Raw genomic sequence first — 18,821 nt, 5'->3', positions numbered from 1 at the left:
CGCTTACCTTCGTAAACTTTTTTTTTTTTTTTTAAATATGCATTATTCTCAAATGAGTTAATTAACCGTTATAAATACTTCTTGATCATTTGAGATTGAAAAGAATAATTCCTACCTGAAATGATTGCTACACAGGTGCGTGCATTTCGTTGTGCACGATCTCTATACACTTCTCATTTTTTCAATACAAATACCAATATTTAAATAAATGACGCCTGGTTTTACACAAACTCACATTCATTAACTATGATTGAGGAAAAAAAATTTAGGACAGGGAGTCATCTTCTCTGTACACGGAAGGGTATTGCGGCCACACGAACACACCTCCGTAAACTTCTCTGTGACCAAAGTTTTTTTTTTTTTTTTAATACACATAGTTCTCAAATGAGTCAACATACATGGCATTACAAATACTTCTTGGTAATTTGAGTTTGAGAAGAGTAATTCCTATGTGAAATTAAGCGATCGCTACACAGTCGTGTGTATTTGGTTGGGCACCATCCATCACGTTTAAATGCCAAAATCCATCAATCTTTTCTCATCTTTTCATCTGATATTCCACAGAATGATCTCTTTGAATATCTGTCTTGTCTGTTGTGACAACAGGCCTCGGGTATTGTAAATATTCTCCTCCGGTTCAATGTCGAGCAGCTCTGTTTGACCTGGAATATGGCGCCGTGAATACGGTGACGTCACGCGCACGAGCTCTATAGGCAGCGTATTGGATTATGTAGGTGTACCTAATGCCATAGCCAATGAGTGTCGCATCTTTAATAGGAATTACAATATCATACATTCATCCATGAATGTTCGCTTTCACAATTATGTTTTTTTTTTTCCAAACAACAATAAAACATGCATTTATGTTGCCTAATATAGAGTGGTTCTCGCGGAACGTGTGAATTTGCACACGCCACAAACACGGCTAACGAGGTGAAGGAGGTTCCACGGAGACAGCAGATCGGCTCAACCCGTTCCACAAGCGGCAACACGTCGGACCAGACTCCGCAAACACGGTATCGACATGGCCGCCGCGCAAGGATCCTAACTCCACGCAGATGGTGGATGTGCGGCAAAAAAAAAAAAACCCTCCTCAAACATGGCGGACACGTGACAAACATTTCCGCAAACATGGCTGACGAGTTGCGCTGGACTCCACAAAGACGGCAGCCAGCAAATCATTACATCCTTTACAACTTAAAGAAGGGAGTAAGGGGTGGGGATACGTACGCGCTTGAGGAAAATTGTTAATTCATTTCCAAAACTATTCAACTCCAATTTTGGCAACAGTGCCGTTAGGCTAGCAAAATGTTTTGAAAATAATTGTCAACGCGGCCCCTGTGGCTTGCCCTTTGACCCCCGTTGCTCATCCCGCAGACTTTTCCGTTTTTTGATCTGAGCGCGGAGATAAAAGCGCCAGGCCCGCAAATTCCCCACTCTGCGTCCTCCGTACGGTTCCGAGCGGCTGGAATTTCCAGAAAAGCGCAGTAAATTGTGCGGCGTTGTCCACGTCCCTCCTCCCTCCGCTCACGACGCCGACTTCTGAAAAACACATCCATCACTTTTGCTTCGGAGGGAGGATGCGGCGATGAAGACTGCGTGTGTACTAAGAAGTGATGGACGGGGGCCGGCCCGGGACTTTGTCCGGCAACTTCCCAGATGAAATGAAAACCAAAAGGTGGACGTGAATTATGCGCATGACCCCCCCCCCCTCCCGCCCAACGGTGGCTGATGTGAAACAAAAAATAAATAAAGACACAAGCCTCTTAATAGATAACATGACGAAGGCCTTGTATTCAAATTTTAAGAAATGAGAACACAGTGGGGGGGGGGGGGGATTAAATAAAATAACTCTGCAAAGATGGCCGACACCGTGCGCCACTTTTCGCAAGCTCGGCTTGTCTGCAAACAAAACGAAATGCTGCCAGTAAGATGGCGGGCGCAGGAAAATACTCCACAAACATGGCCGACGTGTTTCACGCCACAAACACAGAATGTGTGACAAAATGACAAAACACACGTCTGCACTGGGGTGTGTGCGTCGACTGCGTTTTCCCATGCTGGAGGAGGAAGAGGAGGTGCGTCTTCATCATTCCTGTCTGCGTTTTGTTTTTCTCAGACAGCTTTTTTTTTTTTCCTCCCCACTTTCTGCGTGTGTGTGTGACGGCCTCGTCCGCCTTTTCAGGACCCGTCAAGCGAGACTCCGAACGCACGCTCCGATCCCGTCGCCGCAGCGATCTCGTGAAAGTGCGCGACGCTCGTTTTGTCTCACCTGTTTGCCTGAAAATGCTTTCAATATGTATTTTGGGCAACGCTGATGTTTGCACAATTAATCTTTGTGTCAGGGGAGCACAAAAGGGAGTAAAGCAGGTCGAAACCTGGCCGGGTCGGCTCCGGTGCTCCCCGACTTTGCGACCTCTGAGACGTCTTACGCGAGTTGAACTTTGCCAACGTGCGCAAACGGAAAATATCCTAGCACATACAAGTGTTAAATTAAGTACATCTGTACAAAAACAACAAAACGTCTTCCCTAACAAAGACAACTGCAGCGTTCAGTCGTATTACGAACTCTGCCAAAGATGAACAACAATGCCACAAAGTGCACATAGAAATGATCTTAGCAGCCATTCTACTACCGTAATTCCCAGCCTATAAGCCGCGACTTTTTTCACAGCCGCCGGTTTAGCTCCACCGCGCTACCATTAGCACCGTCAAGTTAGCGCCACTCTGTTAGCGTTAAACTCTGTGTGTCGAGGCTGATCACCAAGCGCGCTCTGTAGGCCAGGAATAACGGTACATGCATTTTCTACAAAAATGCAAAACACGCCACAAACATGGCCGACACGAAACACAAACAGTAACATCTTCCGCAAAAATGGCCGGCCCGGTGCACCAACACGTCTCAACACGGTCCGCAAAGATGGCTGCCACGTGGCAATGCGCTCGCCGGTCTCGCTATTGGTTGAAAAATGTGCTGAGCGGTCGCCTCCACGCCACAAAGTTTGTGGAAAAAAAAAAAAAACGAGTCCTTTCATCGGGTCGTCTCGAAAGGAAATTGACTGACTTGCACTTTTCACGTTAGAGGGGGGGGGGGTAATGTAAAGTCATGCGCCTCAAAGGACGGAAAATTGGACACATTCCCGTTCACTTTCAGACCAGAAATGAGGAAGCAGAGAGGCTCTGCAAATAAAAGGTTAACGCTCCACGAGACTGCGCGTGAGAAAATGGCGTCCGTATTTGAGCAGTGATGCTAAACAACTCTCGACATGACTAGGTATGTTGTTAGCATGTCGGTTTGAACGTAGCTTTAGGACTAAAAGAAGCTACACTGACGGGAGGCTCCTAGTAAAAATGTGACTTAGCGGTATGTCAAATAGCATGTATGTAGCTGTTACGGTAGACAACACAAGCTAATGCTAAGCAAGAAGATTAGTAAGATGACATTTGTTGTGTTGCCATAATGGTAAAAGACACAAAATGCTAAAGAGGACATTTCGCAAGACAAGTTTTATTTGTGTAGCTATGATGCTGAATAACACAACCTAATGCTAAACAAGATTGCTAGCAAAAACGTGTCTCATTAGCATGTGGACTAGCAACATAGATCTAAAGTTAATAGATACGAGGCAAAGCTAAATTAAGCTAATCGTAGCGACACGACAAGTGACTGGCATCTGTGGTTTATTTTAAAATCTCAACATTTTGTCGAATTTATTAATGATCATTTCAACTAAAACTCGGTCAGGCAATCTGAAGTTTTACGCTAATTTAAAGTTGTGTTTTTGAACCAGATTTTCCATTGGTAATATTTCACATGCCCCCCAAAATGCCCCATTTCCAAAACACACACACACAAATTCAATTTCTCCAGAACCAAAAATACATTTAACAAAAATTCTTGCTGCGTTGTAGTCAAGTGGAATTGGCAATTCGGACCGGATTCAGGATTTTTGACCGACTTATATTTGGGGGAAATCTTGTCAGGATGTTATTAGTATGTTGAGTTGATTGCAAACGTTGATGCAAAAAAATTACATTAAATAAGGTTCCAGAGTCAGGTGATGTTCGTTGTGTTGCTAGGATGCGAAATACAACCTAAGCTAATGCTACAGTGGGCAAGTCGATAAAGGGACTTTCGAATGACCTTATTTTGACTGAGTTTTCAAAATGGAAGATATTGACCAGCACGAAGAGAAGCAAAAAGGGAGGGATTTATCTTAAAGGGCCGGCGCTGCGCAACGCGGCCCCGTAAAGCGTCTCCATAAATCTCGCTCGGGCACATTCTGCTTCTGCAGAAGTCCAGATGTTGAAAAACAATTCATCAACGCGCGATCTGAAGAATTTTGAGAGTGGAAAGAAAAAGGATGAGCGGAATGAGCGGCAGGAAAAGAAAAAAAGTCCACTTTAATCCTGCTGGGAATTTGTTCCTAAATGCGGAACAAACCGGTGGATGTACTGACGTTAAATCTTTTGATTACGCGCCGAATCGAGAAGACGGCGCGAGACTTCTCCGATCGCGAATGAAACCTTTCGAGTTGTAAGAAAATGTGGTTGCAGTTTTGTATATTTCAAAGACTATACCCGACTTTTACAAAAAAAAAAAATAATAATAATAATTCAATCGGTAGCTCTATTTGCAGAACCTGTCCTTGTATTGAAGTCCGGACTGAAAGTATTTGTTCATCTCCAGTCCGTAAACCACTGCTGGTCGCTCGTTGTTAGATATTCGAGGCACATCTTCAAATGACCAATGAATAAAAAATAAACACACAAGCTAAATTTAGCATGATGGATTCTCCGCCGCAGTCTCCACTTAGCTGGGAGGCAAGCCCGCATTCTCCTCCTGGATGAAACGAGTCTCCCTAATTGTGTTCTTTGCCTTTTCTGGACTCTCGCTCGAACGGTTGCATTCAATAACGGTCTTACCTTACGGTGAGCTTGCAGTATTGCACTCCACAGTCTCCACGCGGCTGCAGTGGTCCACAGTATCCTCTTGGATCCGGCGAGCCGATCCTCATCCTCCAGTCCGGATCGTTTGTTAGAATATCACGACGACCGATCTTTTCAAACAGGGGGGGGTCTGGATTTCGCAGTCTGGAAATCACAAAGACACACACACACACACAACGTTGGCTTGCAGTATTATTCAGCGCAGTCAGCAAACGACGGGAGCGGCCCTCAGTCTCCTATCAGATTAAATGTCCGTTTCCATGGTGATTGCTGTCTTTCGCTACGATAATCTTATATCTTGAATAAAAATGACCACAGGCACACTATCGATAAAATGAGGCTCTTTTCCACAGCCGTCGTGTGGTCTTCAGTTTCCCAACGAGGATGCTAAAATAAAACACGCGTGCTAACTTTAGCATCCAATTAGCTCACAGTGCAGTTCTCCACAGTCTCCTCTAGGGTAAAACGCGACCGATGCGGCCTGTTTTTACACGTTTTCTGATATATATATGAGTCAAAGGACTTTCCCATAGGTGAATTTCCTCGGTATTTTCCGCTTGTAGTGAGCCAAACGAATGAACGAACACTTTTTCCACTGGTAAAGTTTAAACTGGTGTTATGTGGTGATAATTACGGACACAGCTCTTAAAGGGCCGAATAATCCCTCCACCTATTTGCACAGAGGACAGACGTGCCGGCCTCACCTTCGGGGTAGTACTTATCACAGTAATCACAGTATTCAAGCTGCCTGCTAAGTACCTCGGTGTGTATTTGCGTGTGTCATTATGTAGCAATGCAGGCCTCACAAGTAGACGCGGGATGCCGCCGGAGTAGAGCAAACGAGCAGCCACTGTCATTGTTCACACACACACACACACACACACACACACACACACACACACACACACAACGCATTTTAAATCACGTCGAGATTGCATTTGCAATACTTTCGTCGACTCGCTTCAATTCAATTCATTTTTAAAAATGTGACGTTTGTTTCGTGCTGTGGCGCAGGTGTGAAGCGTTAACCTCACAGTTCTGAGGAACGGGGTTCAAATCCCAGCCCGGCCTGTGTGGAGGTTTCCATTTTCACCCCGTGCCCGCGTGGGTTTTTTTCTCCGGGTGGGCACTCCGGTTTCCTCCCACATCCCAAAAACGCGCATCAAATGGTGACTCTAAATTGCCCGTAGGTGTGATTGTGAGTGTGACTGTTGTCTGTGTACATGTGCCATGGCAGCTAGTTCACGGTGTATCCTGCCTGCTGCCCGATGACAGCTGGGATTTGCGCCAGCACTCCCGCGACACTTGTGAGGATAAGCGGCAAAAACAAAAACAAAAATGGATGGACGGATGTTTGTTTTGTATGTGCATGGGTTAGCTACATAAGATCTTTGGCCAGCAAACAAAACAAGCACAACCTGCAGCTTAAGACAATAACAACAACAAAAAGGGTCCTCAAGACCTTGCTCAAAATACAAAAAACAACCATTTTTTTAAAATCCACTTTTATCAATATCTGATGCAATTGTATTTTTTTATATATTTCTATGTCGACAAATGTTTTGATCAATTTTTCCAGCTTGTAAAATACAGACAACACAAGTCCAACTACTTTAAAAAAAAATAAATAAATGAAAATCTGAACCACTTGTCATTTTAGTTCATTTTCTTTTGTTGAGAGTTAATTCGTAGGGAAAACAATTATTTTGATCACGAATATGGGGCAAATTGTAAATGCATAATTATTCAGTACGAAAGTGCGGCTGCCCACTGAAGTAAAAAAGTGGTGGTGATTAAAAGGTTTAGGATTCATTTGAACCTGAAAAAAGAATAATTTAAAAAAATTTAACCATAAATGCTTGGGCAGTTTGTCCCAAAAGTGTATTATGTGGCACAACAACAGGTGTAAATGTGCATTTTTACACATTTGTCAGTTGAATGAATAGAGAGAGCGGTGCTTCGGGGCGAGCAGGTCTGTGACGTCACTCCACGGAGAGGACGCGCAGGACCAAGTAAAACCACGAGCCACCAAAGACCCACTAAAGTCAACTATTCGATGCACGTGAAGGTAGCACAGTGTGGATTTTAACCGGGGCGCATGGAGGAAGACTGAGCTCTGGGTTTTCCGTTGTGACGATTCCGCTGGGACGCAGCACAGGTGAGGACAAAACGGATTAAAAACGGTCCACGTAGCCTCCATCCCAGACACAATTAAATACTTAAATTATTAATAATTATTTCTGACAGTATCGGGGTTGTCGGAAAATGTGTGACGGAGAGGAGCATCTTGTTGGTCACATACGATCTTTGACGCGCGCGTGCGTTCACTGGTCATTTACCGGGGCAAAACTCCATTAAAAATTATCTTCATTCACTGTTCGTCCTTTTAATTTAAATCTTAACACCATATTGCTTCACCAAGAACAAGTCAAAATAGATATGGAACATTTCGGTATGATTTTTGTATCCCTGCACACAATTTAAAGAGACTTAAAAAAATGAAACATTACAGAGATTAATACTGGTGATATTTTCACTGCACTGTCAGCAGCTTCAGAAAAATAATAATAATACATTTGCGCTGCTGGCAGGCGCAAGCTATATGACGACGAAAAATGCCGAGCCAACGACCTTTCATTGCAATTTATTATCTGGATTTTATGGCAAAGAGCTGTGCGTAAATGGAAGCCCGATGGAGAAATTTAATTCAAACTTATTTGTATAAACAATTATATTCTCCGTGGAAATATTGGAAACGTGTTTAAAAATAAAGGTTTTAACAAATAATTGCTATAGAACAAAAAGGTAAATAGAACAGAAGAATGTTTACACCCCCAATCTCAAATCTTCAACTAAATTGGGATTTTTTTACAGCTCACTTCTGCGCTCAATTTTGAGGTTTCCGTGGGTCTTTTCCCACCTGCTGCCAAAGCAGTTAGCTTGTTTATATTTTTAAAAAAATATATCACCAAGGTAATAATCAGCTGTGTCCTTCTCGTGTTACGCGCCAGGCGGGCTCCACTTGCAGCCCGCTGCTTGTCGCTCTTGTTTTGCCCACTTTTGATCATTAACGCGTTGATTTTCACTTCTCGGCTTACAAGGGGGAAAAAAACACATTCGTCGTTTTTGCACGGAGCGCCGGCTGACCTTTAACCCGCCGGTGCCGGGTGCAAAAGGCTTTTTCAGCCATCCATCACACACGAAGTGGGATGCGGGAGTGCGAGGACTGGAGGGAGGCTGACGTATTTACATTAGCTCCCATCCATCAGCCTGGAATATCTACTGGAACGAAAAAAAGGGTTTTAAAAAAAATAAAATAACTGAGTTGTAAATTCGACTCGAGGAAGCGTTAATAAGGCGATGAATTAAGCGGCAGTGCTACTAAAACTCGCAAGGATGCGTTCATGTGCAAAAAATAAAATAAATCGAATCTGAAATCTGACGTTTACGGTCAATTAAGACGTACGTGAGGACGCGGCATTTTTGACTCGGGAGTCGGTTGCACCTGCATGTCCCACTCGGGGTGGAAAAAAAATGAAATAATTTCACGGTAGTCGTTTTCGACCTGATTGATCCATGGTTTTGTTTTATGCACGTAGGCCTATGGATCAAGACAAAACTGCCGTAATCTACAATAAACGTTTGGATTTGAATTTTTAAAAAAAAAAGATAATTTGTCTCGAGAGAGAGAGAGAGAAATCCTAAATTACAAATGTAATACGGCAAGCGGGTGGATTAGGGAAGGTTTTGGGTGGTGGAAGGGGCGCAAAGTGCTTATTGACAGCTTGTTCTGCATTATTCGAAAGGCCTTCGGGGGGACTTTTCCGGTCCGACTGCATGGGATCTCGTGTCAAAAAAGTCTTACAAGAGCAAACGTGGCGCCAATGACAATCCCAGAGTCGGTGCGCGTTGACCTGATTGACACACACACACACGCGCGCGCACGCACGCCCCCACACATACATACACGCGCGCGCCTGGTGGTCTTGAATACGAGGACCAGGGTGAGTTCAAAGGCTGCTGTGCCGAATGTCGCATAAAGATAGAATTCCAAAGAGAAGCACAAGGCATGCAATTATGAAGTAATATATTAAAAATAATAATAATAAAATTATGGGGAGGCATGATGCAATGTCATCATGAAAAAAATGGCAACTCAATTTGCTTGATTCGCAGTGAAAAGATCAGATAATGTTTCTAATTTTCCAGGAAACTATACAATGGGTGCATTCAAGGACCCTTGGATTGGCATAGATTCAAATGTCTAGGCTATAGGTGGATGTATGTATGAATTAAAAAAGGCCACTTGGTGCTCATATGGAGATCATATGGCGCTGGTACTTTCAATGAGTGGTAGATGAAAATGAACATTTTATATGTTGGAGCATGTCAAACGGGAAGCTAGATGGAAACGATGCATTTAGGGACCCTTCTGATACACAAACTCAGAATTGGCATTACATGCCAAAAGTCTCGGTGAGTTCAATGTGCTCATAAAAAGTAGAAGATGGAGTCCCATCAAGAAGAAGATCGTGCTGCATTCAGTGACAGTTAATTAAAATTGGATATATCCAAGCTCAAAGTACCAGGAGGTCTAGAGTTCAGGTCATTAAAAAAAAAAAAAAAAAAAACCCTCAAAATACAACATCAGACGATAAATTGAAACATTTTCATTCAAGACGGGTGAAAATTCAATAGAGAAACAAGAATAGGGAAGCATACGGAAATGTTGCGTCCAGCGATCATTCTAGAGATTTGGAAATATAATGCTGAAACCTACACAGCTCCATATAAAACCCATCAATTGAGGGTGAGCTCAATGTCGCGTAGTAATAAAAAGTACAACTACAGGAAGCGGTGCGTTCAAGGAGGCGGCGGCGGGGGGGGGGGGGGGGTTGATTAAACTGGATGGATAACTGTCAAAACGAGAAAAAAATAAAATAAAACAACCAGGGTCATATGGAAATGTTGCATTCATTGGTCGCTCAATAAAACTGGAAATATCCAAGCTCAAGCAGGTCACGATCAGTTCAATGGAGCCATAAAAAGTCATAAAAACAAGTTCTGAGGAGGTGCATTCAACGACGGCGCAATACAATTGGACGTGTAAACTGTCAGTGATGAGGTCAGTGACCGTAATAAATTGAACATGAACTCAATGAGGCGTTCAGCCCATAATGAGTTGAAACAGTAAGCAGCTCGAAGTGGATGCATTCGAGGACCCTTGCATAATGCCGGACATTCCAGCGTCACGTGGTTTTCGATATATAAACAGCAGCACCACGTGCACTCATTAATGAGGCTGCAGTGCTGCATTCAAGTGCAGTAACTGAACAACATTTACATGAAAACGTAGAGGTTACAATACAGGGTTGAGCTAAAGACCATCACACCCCCCCCCCACCACACACACACACACATAACAACAAAAGACCACTTACGCAAGTGGTGCGTTCGTAAAAAATCGGACATTTGTGCACTTGAATGTCAACATTGTGTATATTTAAATGTCTTGTTTGGATTGATGGAGTTGACTACGATCGTTCAAATTGTTTTCATGAAAATTGTCGAGTGAGGAATTCACACACACACACACACACACACACACACACACACACACACACACACACACACACACACACACACACACACACAAAACGGACCTTTGGCTACTTGAATGTGAGCACCAAAAAAGACATGGATTAACATTTATAGTAAAAACCCATATTATAGAATTTCTACGTGATTTTTTTTTTTTTTTCAATTGAAAAATGAAAGTTTCTACCAGAAAAAAAGCAGCCATTTGGGAACGTGGAGACAAATCAAAACAACGCTTGAATTATCACTGGTGGTGAATTCGTAGATTTCCATACAATCTCGAAAACATCCCCCAATGATATGCATAAAACGGAACAGTGATGCATTCAATGACGGCGATCAATAATTGCGGGGCAGATTGTTTACTTGTTGGACCTAAAAAGTCAACTCGGAAGGCGCACACGCGCACGCGCGTGATCCCGCACATTCTGGTGCGTTCAACGTCCTGTTCGGCTCGGGGAAACCGCAACCGGGCAGGCCCGTTTGCCGGGTGGCAAATGTTTGCTCAGCTCAGCACACACGCATATATACATAATGACTGCGTGGCGTGGACCGTCGCCCTGCACACATTGCAAACATGCCTACACGGACCAAGATGGGGGGGGGGGGGCGGCATTGCATTGGAATGAAAACGTTTTTATGTGGATTCTGCGGGTGAATCCACATTAAAAAAAAAAAAAAAAAATCCGAAATGTTGCGTGGGAGTGTTTATGTTCCACGTCACTTTCTCAATTAAAAAAAAATGCTGATATGAGCGTTGTAGACTTTTCGGTCTGGTTGGTGACGTCATTTCTTGGGGCAGGCTCAAACGTGGGCGGCGCTGCTGTGAGTTTGGTCCCACGCAAGCAAGCGGAGCTCGACCTTCTCCTCCTTCACTGTGGTCACGACTCGCGTGGAAGAGGCTGGCAAGAAGAGAGGAGTGCCACATTTGCCTCATTTTCTTTTTTTTTTTTTTTTTTTTTTTTTGCAAGGAACTAGTAGCGGATCTCCTTCCCTCTCTCCTTCCCTCCCATGTCGCCACGCGTGTCCGTTTCGGCGTGGACTCCTCTGCGCGTGGCTTCCTCGGACCGACGCACGGCTTATGCCTCGCGGGACTGACCGGTCTGCATCCGTCCTCCTTGTCTCCCCTCCAAGGTGTCATGAATTTGGAGAGGCTCTCCGAGGCCGCAGCGCGAGCCCACGCGAATCCTCCTCCTCCTCAGGCGTCACGCGACGTGGGCCCGGCGTTCCACTTGCAGCCCAGAAGCGCCACCATCAACACGAGCGCTCGTGGGGCGACTTTGGAGCACTCGAGCAGCGAGTCTTCGGACACGGAGTTGGCAGGTACACCGAAGGGGCGGTGGGGTGCAAAAAAAAAGTGCGTGGGTAAAAAGTCGCAAACGCAACTGCTTGGACCTGACAGATTTGGGGAATATTAAAAAAAAAAGTTTTTAATCATCCATTCATATTCACCAAACATTGAAACTGGAATAAATGTAAATCGGTAAATATGTAATGTCATCTTGAAATAATTTGAGGGACAAACAAAAGATATAAAGTATATTCGCAACATTTGGGAGCGTGCGGGGAAAGACTGGAAGGGAGGTTTTTAAAAAAAAAAAAAAAAAAATCCTACAAAGCATTCAGAAACACTTACTGGATAGATTAATATTAAATATGTAAATGCTGTTGTATATTTATTTTAAAAAAATAACTCCCACACGTGCCCAGAATATACAATACACATTTGACCTCAATTTCCAAATAGCATGGGCCAGTCAAACCAGTGTCTATGCATATGTAAGTAAATGTACATTTTGCTACATTTGAAAAATATGAAAGAAAGTTTTGATTCATTTTTGTTGTGCAGCACCTACAAAAAAAACTAACAGGCAAATCGATATATATATATATATATATATATATATATATATATATAGCAATGTACTATTTGTCTTGCATGTGCATAAGTGCAAAAAAAGTGAATTTCATTTTTATTGCAGTACTTTTAAGCAATTTCAAAATAAACTCAATCCAAAATCAATATAGTACTTTTTTTTAGTCCATATGCAAAGCAAGGTGTATTTATTTGTTTTTATTCGCGTGTGTGATTAACATCTAAAATGTGTTGACCGTTGAGCTATTTAAGTCGTTTTATCTTTTTTTTTTACCTGTCAAAAAACAAATGCGAAAATTTACAGTACATTATTAAACAGTTTCTTAAAAAAAAAGAAAATAGCTATTCATTTTGCATTTCTAAACAGAACCATTGACAATAAAACGTTTGTTTTGGGGGGGTTTACTTAAAATGTTCCAATTCTATTTGTGGTGTTGTTTGGAGTAAATAACATTTGCATGTGTTGATAGCAAATAGTAAGTTATATTTTTAATGAATTAGCTCTCTTTCATTTGGATGGGGAGGATGAAAATGATACATTTTTTTTTTTTGGTGGGGGAGGGCGATCAGCCCTGGGGATGAGTTGCCACTGAGAAGATCTTGTCAGGACTCCAATTTTCATATAGCCATAAAACAGTAACCATACCTGCTGGTTGTGAAAAGTCAAGAAAAAAGACAAAAATGAGAATAAATGAGTGCAAGCTGATTGCGAAGCTGGCCTGAAAAACATATTTTGGGGAACTTGTTGGAGAAGACGCCGAATAGTTTGTGGTGTCGCGCTTGCAGCGGAGAAGGAGCGCGGCTGCTGCGGCGGGGGAGGAGGCGGCGGCGGCGGCGGAGGGGACCAGAGGAGCGACGAGGCGGGCGGGGACGACCCCAAGAAGAAGAAGCAGCGGCGGCAGCGCACGCACTTCACCAGCCAGCAGCTGCAGGAGCTCGAGGCCACCTTCCAGCGGAACCGCTACCCGGACATGAGCACCCGCGAGGAGATCGCCGTGTGGACCAACCTCACCGAGGCCAGAGTGCGGGTGAGATGCCGGGAGGACGCGTTCATCGAACAAGTCGAATTACACTGCAGTTGCACCCCCTCCAAAAATAGTTTTTTTTTTTTTTTTCCAAAATCTGCACCATCTCAACATCCTGAATATGGTGCATTTAGGCTAATCCGAATGCTATATGGAGAAAACATGTTTAAAAAACGACAGATGCTCACAAAATTATAAGTTGTCGTTTTCCTGCGGCAAGATTTCGTCAAGTGCTTTGACGGTCCTTTAAAACGCACTTGGCAGTTTTTATTTTTATTTTTTAAAAGGAGCAAACAAAAAATATCTTCAATTATTGTTGTCACGAATCAGTTTATGATGGGAGGACTATATTATTTGTATATTTAGTTGGGCTTAGAACCCTCTGGAGGGAACGTTTACTATTCATAGCATTCATAATCCTTAACACTTAATTCAATAAATGACGTTTGTCTCGCTTCCAGGTCTATAAAAGAAAATATGTTTTAATAAAAAAAGTGAGGCGCGGTGAAATTATTTTTTTAAAAGACAAGATCCAGCGTCATTTTATTGGGTACGCTACATCACGAATGCGCATTTGCTGTCATGGAGATCAAATATGGCACAAAATATGCCACACTGATGCCCTTATATATATGTCTGCAGGGAGCAGAAAAAAAATATATGCACATGCATGAATGTGATATTTCACATTTGACGTTGCGCAATTTTCAGGGGCGATGACGTCACCACGCAGATAAGGTTCTTCGAAATAATGAAAAACGAACGCGTCTAGAATGCGCTTGTTTTTATTTTTTCGGTTCTATTTTCTGCTTCACGCATACTTGTTTCATTAAAAGGAGCTCAAACTATATATACTTTTTTCAAGTTTGTAATTCTCAGCAGATGGAAGTGTTAAAAAAAAGCAGACGGCAGCTATATTTCAATCGCGGAACTTTGTTTTCGTTTCTCTTTTTTTTTTTTTCCAATAAGCCACATTTGTGTTTGTGCAGCCAGTTGGAAAATATACTTTTATTTTTTTAAAATTCATTTTAGCCTGCACGCTTGTATTTCACAACAACCAAAACTTAATCGGCTCTATAATGTTATACGTTATACTGAGCCATTAATGACTGGGGGAAAAAAAGTTTTCTTACCTATTTGTTAGATTTTCGTCCTCCACGGTAAAGAAATAAATTCATTATTGCATTTCACTTGCTCCAATGAATTGGTGATGGTGACAGGCTAATGTTGTATTGCTGACTTATGTGTTGGGGGGGGGGGGCAATAAAAACTGCACCGCTGCATTTTCATCACATCAAACTGGAGGGGAAATAAATTCAAATGTTTTGAAATTTATTTGCAGTCGGGATTAAAGTCACTTTCAATGGATGCAAATGAAGGTGCAGTGTTGCCACTTGATTTGAAATGTTGCGCGTATTTATGTACCTTGACATTTTTATTGTCATTGAAGGGTACACACAAGCATTAAAATTTATTTTGTGCCTATAAATCTGTTGCTTCAGTTTTAAAGGTTGTCAATGTATTTAAAGGTTTTAGCAAATGTAAAATGATCTGACAATTTTTTTTTTGCATTTTTCAAGTGAAGATAAAATACAATTTACATTTAAATACATTTTCTACAAAAACATACATTATATTCCATTCAAAAGTATTAAAAATGTGAAAATTGAGATCTTTAACTGCGGATTTAAAACAAAATAGTAATATTTGTTTTATTATTTTTTTAAGGTAGCATGACATTTGGAGGGCATATCTATAGAAATACGTGTTTTTTTTTTAAGTACATAATAAAGTGACAATTGATTTCTATACAGTAGTCAAAACTTTGGGCACCGGTATGTTTTTTTTTTATTATTATTATTTAAGGTATAATGTGTCTGCAGGGGTTACTATAAAGTTAAATGCAAATTTTGTACATTTTTTAAAGTAGCATAATAAGACTTTTTGGGAGCATATATATGAGCTATATAATAGATACACTTATATTCCCCTCTCCTAAGGCAGCATGTGTGTGTATTTGCAAGTGTACCCAATAAAATTGCTTAAACAAAAAAAACAAAAAACAAAAAACCTACTAATAATAAAAGTGGCAGATATTTGCAGGCATAGTGACGCCGTGTTTCTGCTTGCAGGTTTGGTTCAAGAACCGGCGCGCCAAGTGGCGCAAGCGCGAGCGTAACCAGCAGATGGACTTGTGCAAGAACACGTACCTGCCGCAGTTCAGCGGCCTCATGCAGCCCTACGACGACATGTACCCGGCGGCGGCGGCCGCGGCCGCCTACACCTACAACAACTGGACCAACAAGGGGCTGCACGGCCCGGCGCCCCTGGCCACCAAGAACTTCCCCTTCTTCAACTCCATGAGCCCCCTCACCACGCAGTCCGTGTTCTCGTCGTCCCCCGCGTGCGCCTCCATCTCCGGCATGAGCATGCAGGCGGCGTCCGCCGGCATGGCGCACTCGGGGGTGCCGACCGTGGGCGGCCCGGGCCTCAACAACATCGGCAACCTCAACGCCATCGGCGGCTCGGGCCTCAACGGCGGCATGTCGTCCCCGGCGTGCCCTTACGGAGCGCCGGGCTCGCCGTACGGCGTGTACCGGGAGACGTGCAACCCGGCCGGCCTGGCCACGCTCAGACTCAAGTCCAAGCAGCACCACCCTACGTTCGGCTACGGCGGGCTGCAGAGTCCCGGATCCGGCCTCAACGCCTGCCAGTACAACAGCTGACCCCACGGGCGGGGCCGAACCGTGCGCGGGGGCGCAGAAACGCAACTCGACTGGATTAGGGGGCGATCGTCGTTTCAGACGTTGGATGGTGCGGGTTTCGATTTTACCGGTGCGTTTTGACGCTTCCCTCGTTTGTTTTAAACATGTTTTAGAAAACAACAACAACAACAAAAAGATGAAGACTTGTTACGCCGCGCTGTACTCACAGCGCATGTACATATATACAGACTCTTACTTATACAATGTCTTTTCGTGCTTGCTTGCTCGCTTTAGAGGACTTTAAAATGTTTCAATTTCAACGATTAAAAAAACGAAAAAAAAACATTGTGCATAGACAAACTTACGTGTGTGTACTTTTTTTTTTTAAAGAAGCAAGCCGAATATCTCATTTCAGATGCTCCGTTAATTTTAATTTCGCAATCGAAATTTGCATTCAACTATTTTTAAATTTTAGGAGACACTTCGAATGTGTTCAAAATACGCCGAGCGAGGCTTGCAATTTCCCAGGTGCTCCTAAAGTAATCTAATCAATGCGTGATTGATACGAGGCGCCTATCAGCTGCAGACTGATATTGATGAGGGAGACTGTGTGAGTTAGCTGATAACAACGTGTAAATTGGGATTAGCCACTTATAATAAAAATGTGAGCTGATGCTCTTTAGAGGCTTTATGGTTGAAATGTAATGCCGGCATATCATTTGATTGACTTTTGATCGGGTTCATATACAATTGTGTCGTTCACAGAGTAATCCAAAATCTGACTATACTGTGTATTTATTTCATTTTGGAATTATCACTGCTAAGCAGGCAAATCCAAAATGCAAAAGTTCAAAAAATATTTGTAATTGCTTAAATCACAAACTATTGGTGTTTGATATTTTCTTTTCCACTAATAGTGACATTTAGATTTAGTGTTTTATTTTTTTGTCTTGGGGAATTTTATTTCGTGCTGAAACGCTGTTGTTGTTGTTTTAATACAAAACTGACCTTAACTGCATGGACCTACACAAAGCTCACCTACCGAAGCATTTTACCTACATTCATAAACATTTTAATGGTTATGGACCATTATATCAAACCTGACCAAAACATTTTATATTATCGGTGTATTTTTTTTTATATAAATGTAGCGGCTAATTTAATATAACACTTAAACCATCTGAGTTGCTTTTTAAAAGATTACGCATCCAGGTGTATGTCACATAGCCCGAGCCTATAGTAAAATGGGTCCATTTATTATTATTTTTTTTTTTTTTGGGGGGGGGGGGGTAACCCTAATCCTGCGAAAAGCGCATGTTTGCAAAAAGGCTGTGCGCGTGCTTGGAAACAAGTCACAACGGCCTGCGTCACATTCTTGACCTGGGCGCGGTGACGGCGCGCGTGCACGCCCATTGGGGGGCCTGCATCGGGGGCACGAGCCACTCGCGAGGAGCCCACCAGGAGGGAGGGAGGGAGGGAGGGGGGGTGTGCCCACAGCTTTGAAAATGTTAAAAAAAAAAAAAAAGTCAGGTCCCTGAAAGCATCACGGCGACTACAACACACACATGCAACACACGTGTCAACAATCCAACAGTCAAATTTAATCATAAAAAAAATGACTAATTTCCACACATTGGGATTTTTTTTAAGTGCACAGCAATCTTTATAGAGGTAGTACAGTTTTCACATTGAGATCAAATACTTATTTACTCAAAAGGAGAGAACACTCTAAGCGTGTGTGGGGCGGAAGATGTTTTAGCCATTCCACAATGTTCAATAACATTTCTACATGTATGAATACGTACTTATACTGCACATCCAAAAATTATATATATATATATATATATATATATATATAAAACGCTCTCAAATGTATGTGAACATTCATATACATAATGTACAGAGACTGTATAGAGAAGCATATACACAATGCGCATACATAGTATTCGTGCAGTACATAGTATGTACTGTACACAGACACGCAAATATTTAAAAATACAAAAATATCTGTTCAACAAAAGTTCAAAAACAATGACTCGAAAAATGGCAATAAGGCAGGGGGGGGGGCCTCGCTGAGAGCAGAAAAGAACCGTGATGACGACAGCAAGTCGGGTTCTGTTGTGCTCATGTGTGAACGCTCCACTGCATGCAAACACAACAGTACAGTAGGGTGTACTGTACTGTATATGCTGGTACCACTGGGTCCAAATGTGTCTTTTAGGATGTTTAAATACCAAGATGAGCCTCTAATCCATTGCTCCGATTGCAGAGGGGCGGGGTTGTTTATATTTATTTTAAACTAGCCTATTGGCATAGCCCCCCCCCCCCCCCCGCCGCCCAAAAATCAGGAGTGTTGCCAAGAGTCCGAACACAACGCACTTCTTCCAAACCCAGAATTTTGCCTACAAGGTGCTTCCAAACCAAAGTCCATTGGGAAATTTAAAGTTGGCTGACTTCAAGCGTTCCGTATGTACTCTCATTTTAAACAAGTATCGCCATGCAATGTTCTATTTCTGTGTAACTACGATTATAAACTCCTTTCAGAGTTTTAGTTCTAAAATATAAGTGAGGATATTTGGTCCCAGGGCCAAGCTGTCGCACCAAATTTCATGGAAAAAGAATTCCAACATAAAGGTGGTCGATTTCAAGCCTATAATACTCCTCTAA

At 42.5% G+C, this 18,821-nt stretch overlaps 1 protein-coding gene and 1 long non-coding RNA gene across 3 annotated transcripts in view; one reads left to right on the top strand and one right to left on the bottom strand.

Moving 5' to 3' along the window:
• Positions 1-18,821, bottom strand: part of LOC133492170 (uncharacterized) — a 70,482-nt gene that overhangs the window by 50,356 nt on the left and 1,305 nt on the right. The window contains exon 2 of the long non-coding RNA XR_009792566.1: positions 4,927-5,094. This is a non-coding gene — a long non-coding RNA (uncharacterized LOC133492170). The remainder of the gene's footprint in view (positions 1-4,926; positions 5,095-18,821) is intronic.
• Positions 7,018-16,860, top strand: pitx1 (paired-like homeodomain 1). 2 transcript variants are annotated; one of them, XM_061804200.1, is made up of 4 exons: positions 7,018-7,108; positions 11,683-11,871; positions 13,211-13,452; positions 15,582-16,860. In XM_061804200.1, the coding sequence occupies exons 2-4, from the start codon at positions 11,688-11,690 to the stop codon at positions 16,173-16,175; spliced, it is 1,020 nt and encodes a 339-aa protein (XP_061660184.1). In that variant the 5' UTR covers positions 7,018-7,108; positions 11,683-11,687; the 3' UTR covers positions 16,176-16,860. The 2 variants fall into 2 exon arrangements, with proteins under 2 accessions (XP_061660184.1, XP_061660185.1); XM_061804201.1 differs by lacking the exon at positions 7,018-7,108 and having other exon boundaries at positions 11,330-11,905; positions 13,275-13,452.

This window comes from Syngnathoides biaculeatus, chromosome 18, assembly GCF_019802595.1.
Source record: "Syngnathoides biaculeatus isolate LvHL_M chromosome 18, ASM1980259v1, whole genome shotgun sequence".
NCBI classification, from domain to species: domain Eukaryota; kingdom Metazoa; phylum Chordata; class Actinopteri; order Syngnathiformes; family Syngnathidae; genus Syngnathoides; species Syngnathoides biaculeatus.
Note: the sequence above shows the minus strand (reverse complement) of the source record. Positions and strands in the feature narration are given on the sequence as shown.

What these genes read in the sequence shown, in the direction of transcription:
- pitx1 (XM_061804200.1), top strand. Translation starts at nt 11,688, where the DNA reads ATGAATTTGGAGAGGCTCTCCGAGGCCGCAGCGCGAGCCCACGCGAAT. An exon ending in TTCGGACACGGAGTTGGCAG is followed by an intron (nt 11,872 to 13,210) that starts GTACACCGAAGG and finishes TCGCGCTTGCAG; the next exon opens with CGGAGAAGGAGCGCGGCTGC. An exon ending in TCACCGAGGCCAGAGTGCGG is followed by an intron (nt 13,453 to 15,581) that starts GTGAGATGCCGG and finishes TTCTGCTTGCAG; the next exon opens with GTTTGGTTCAAGAACCGGCG.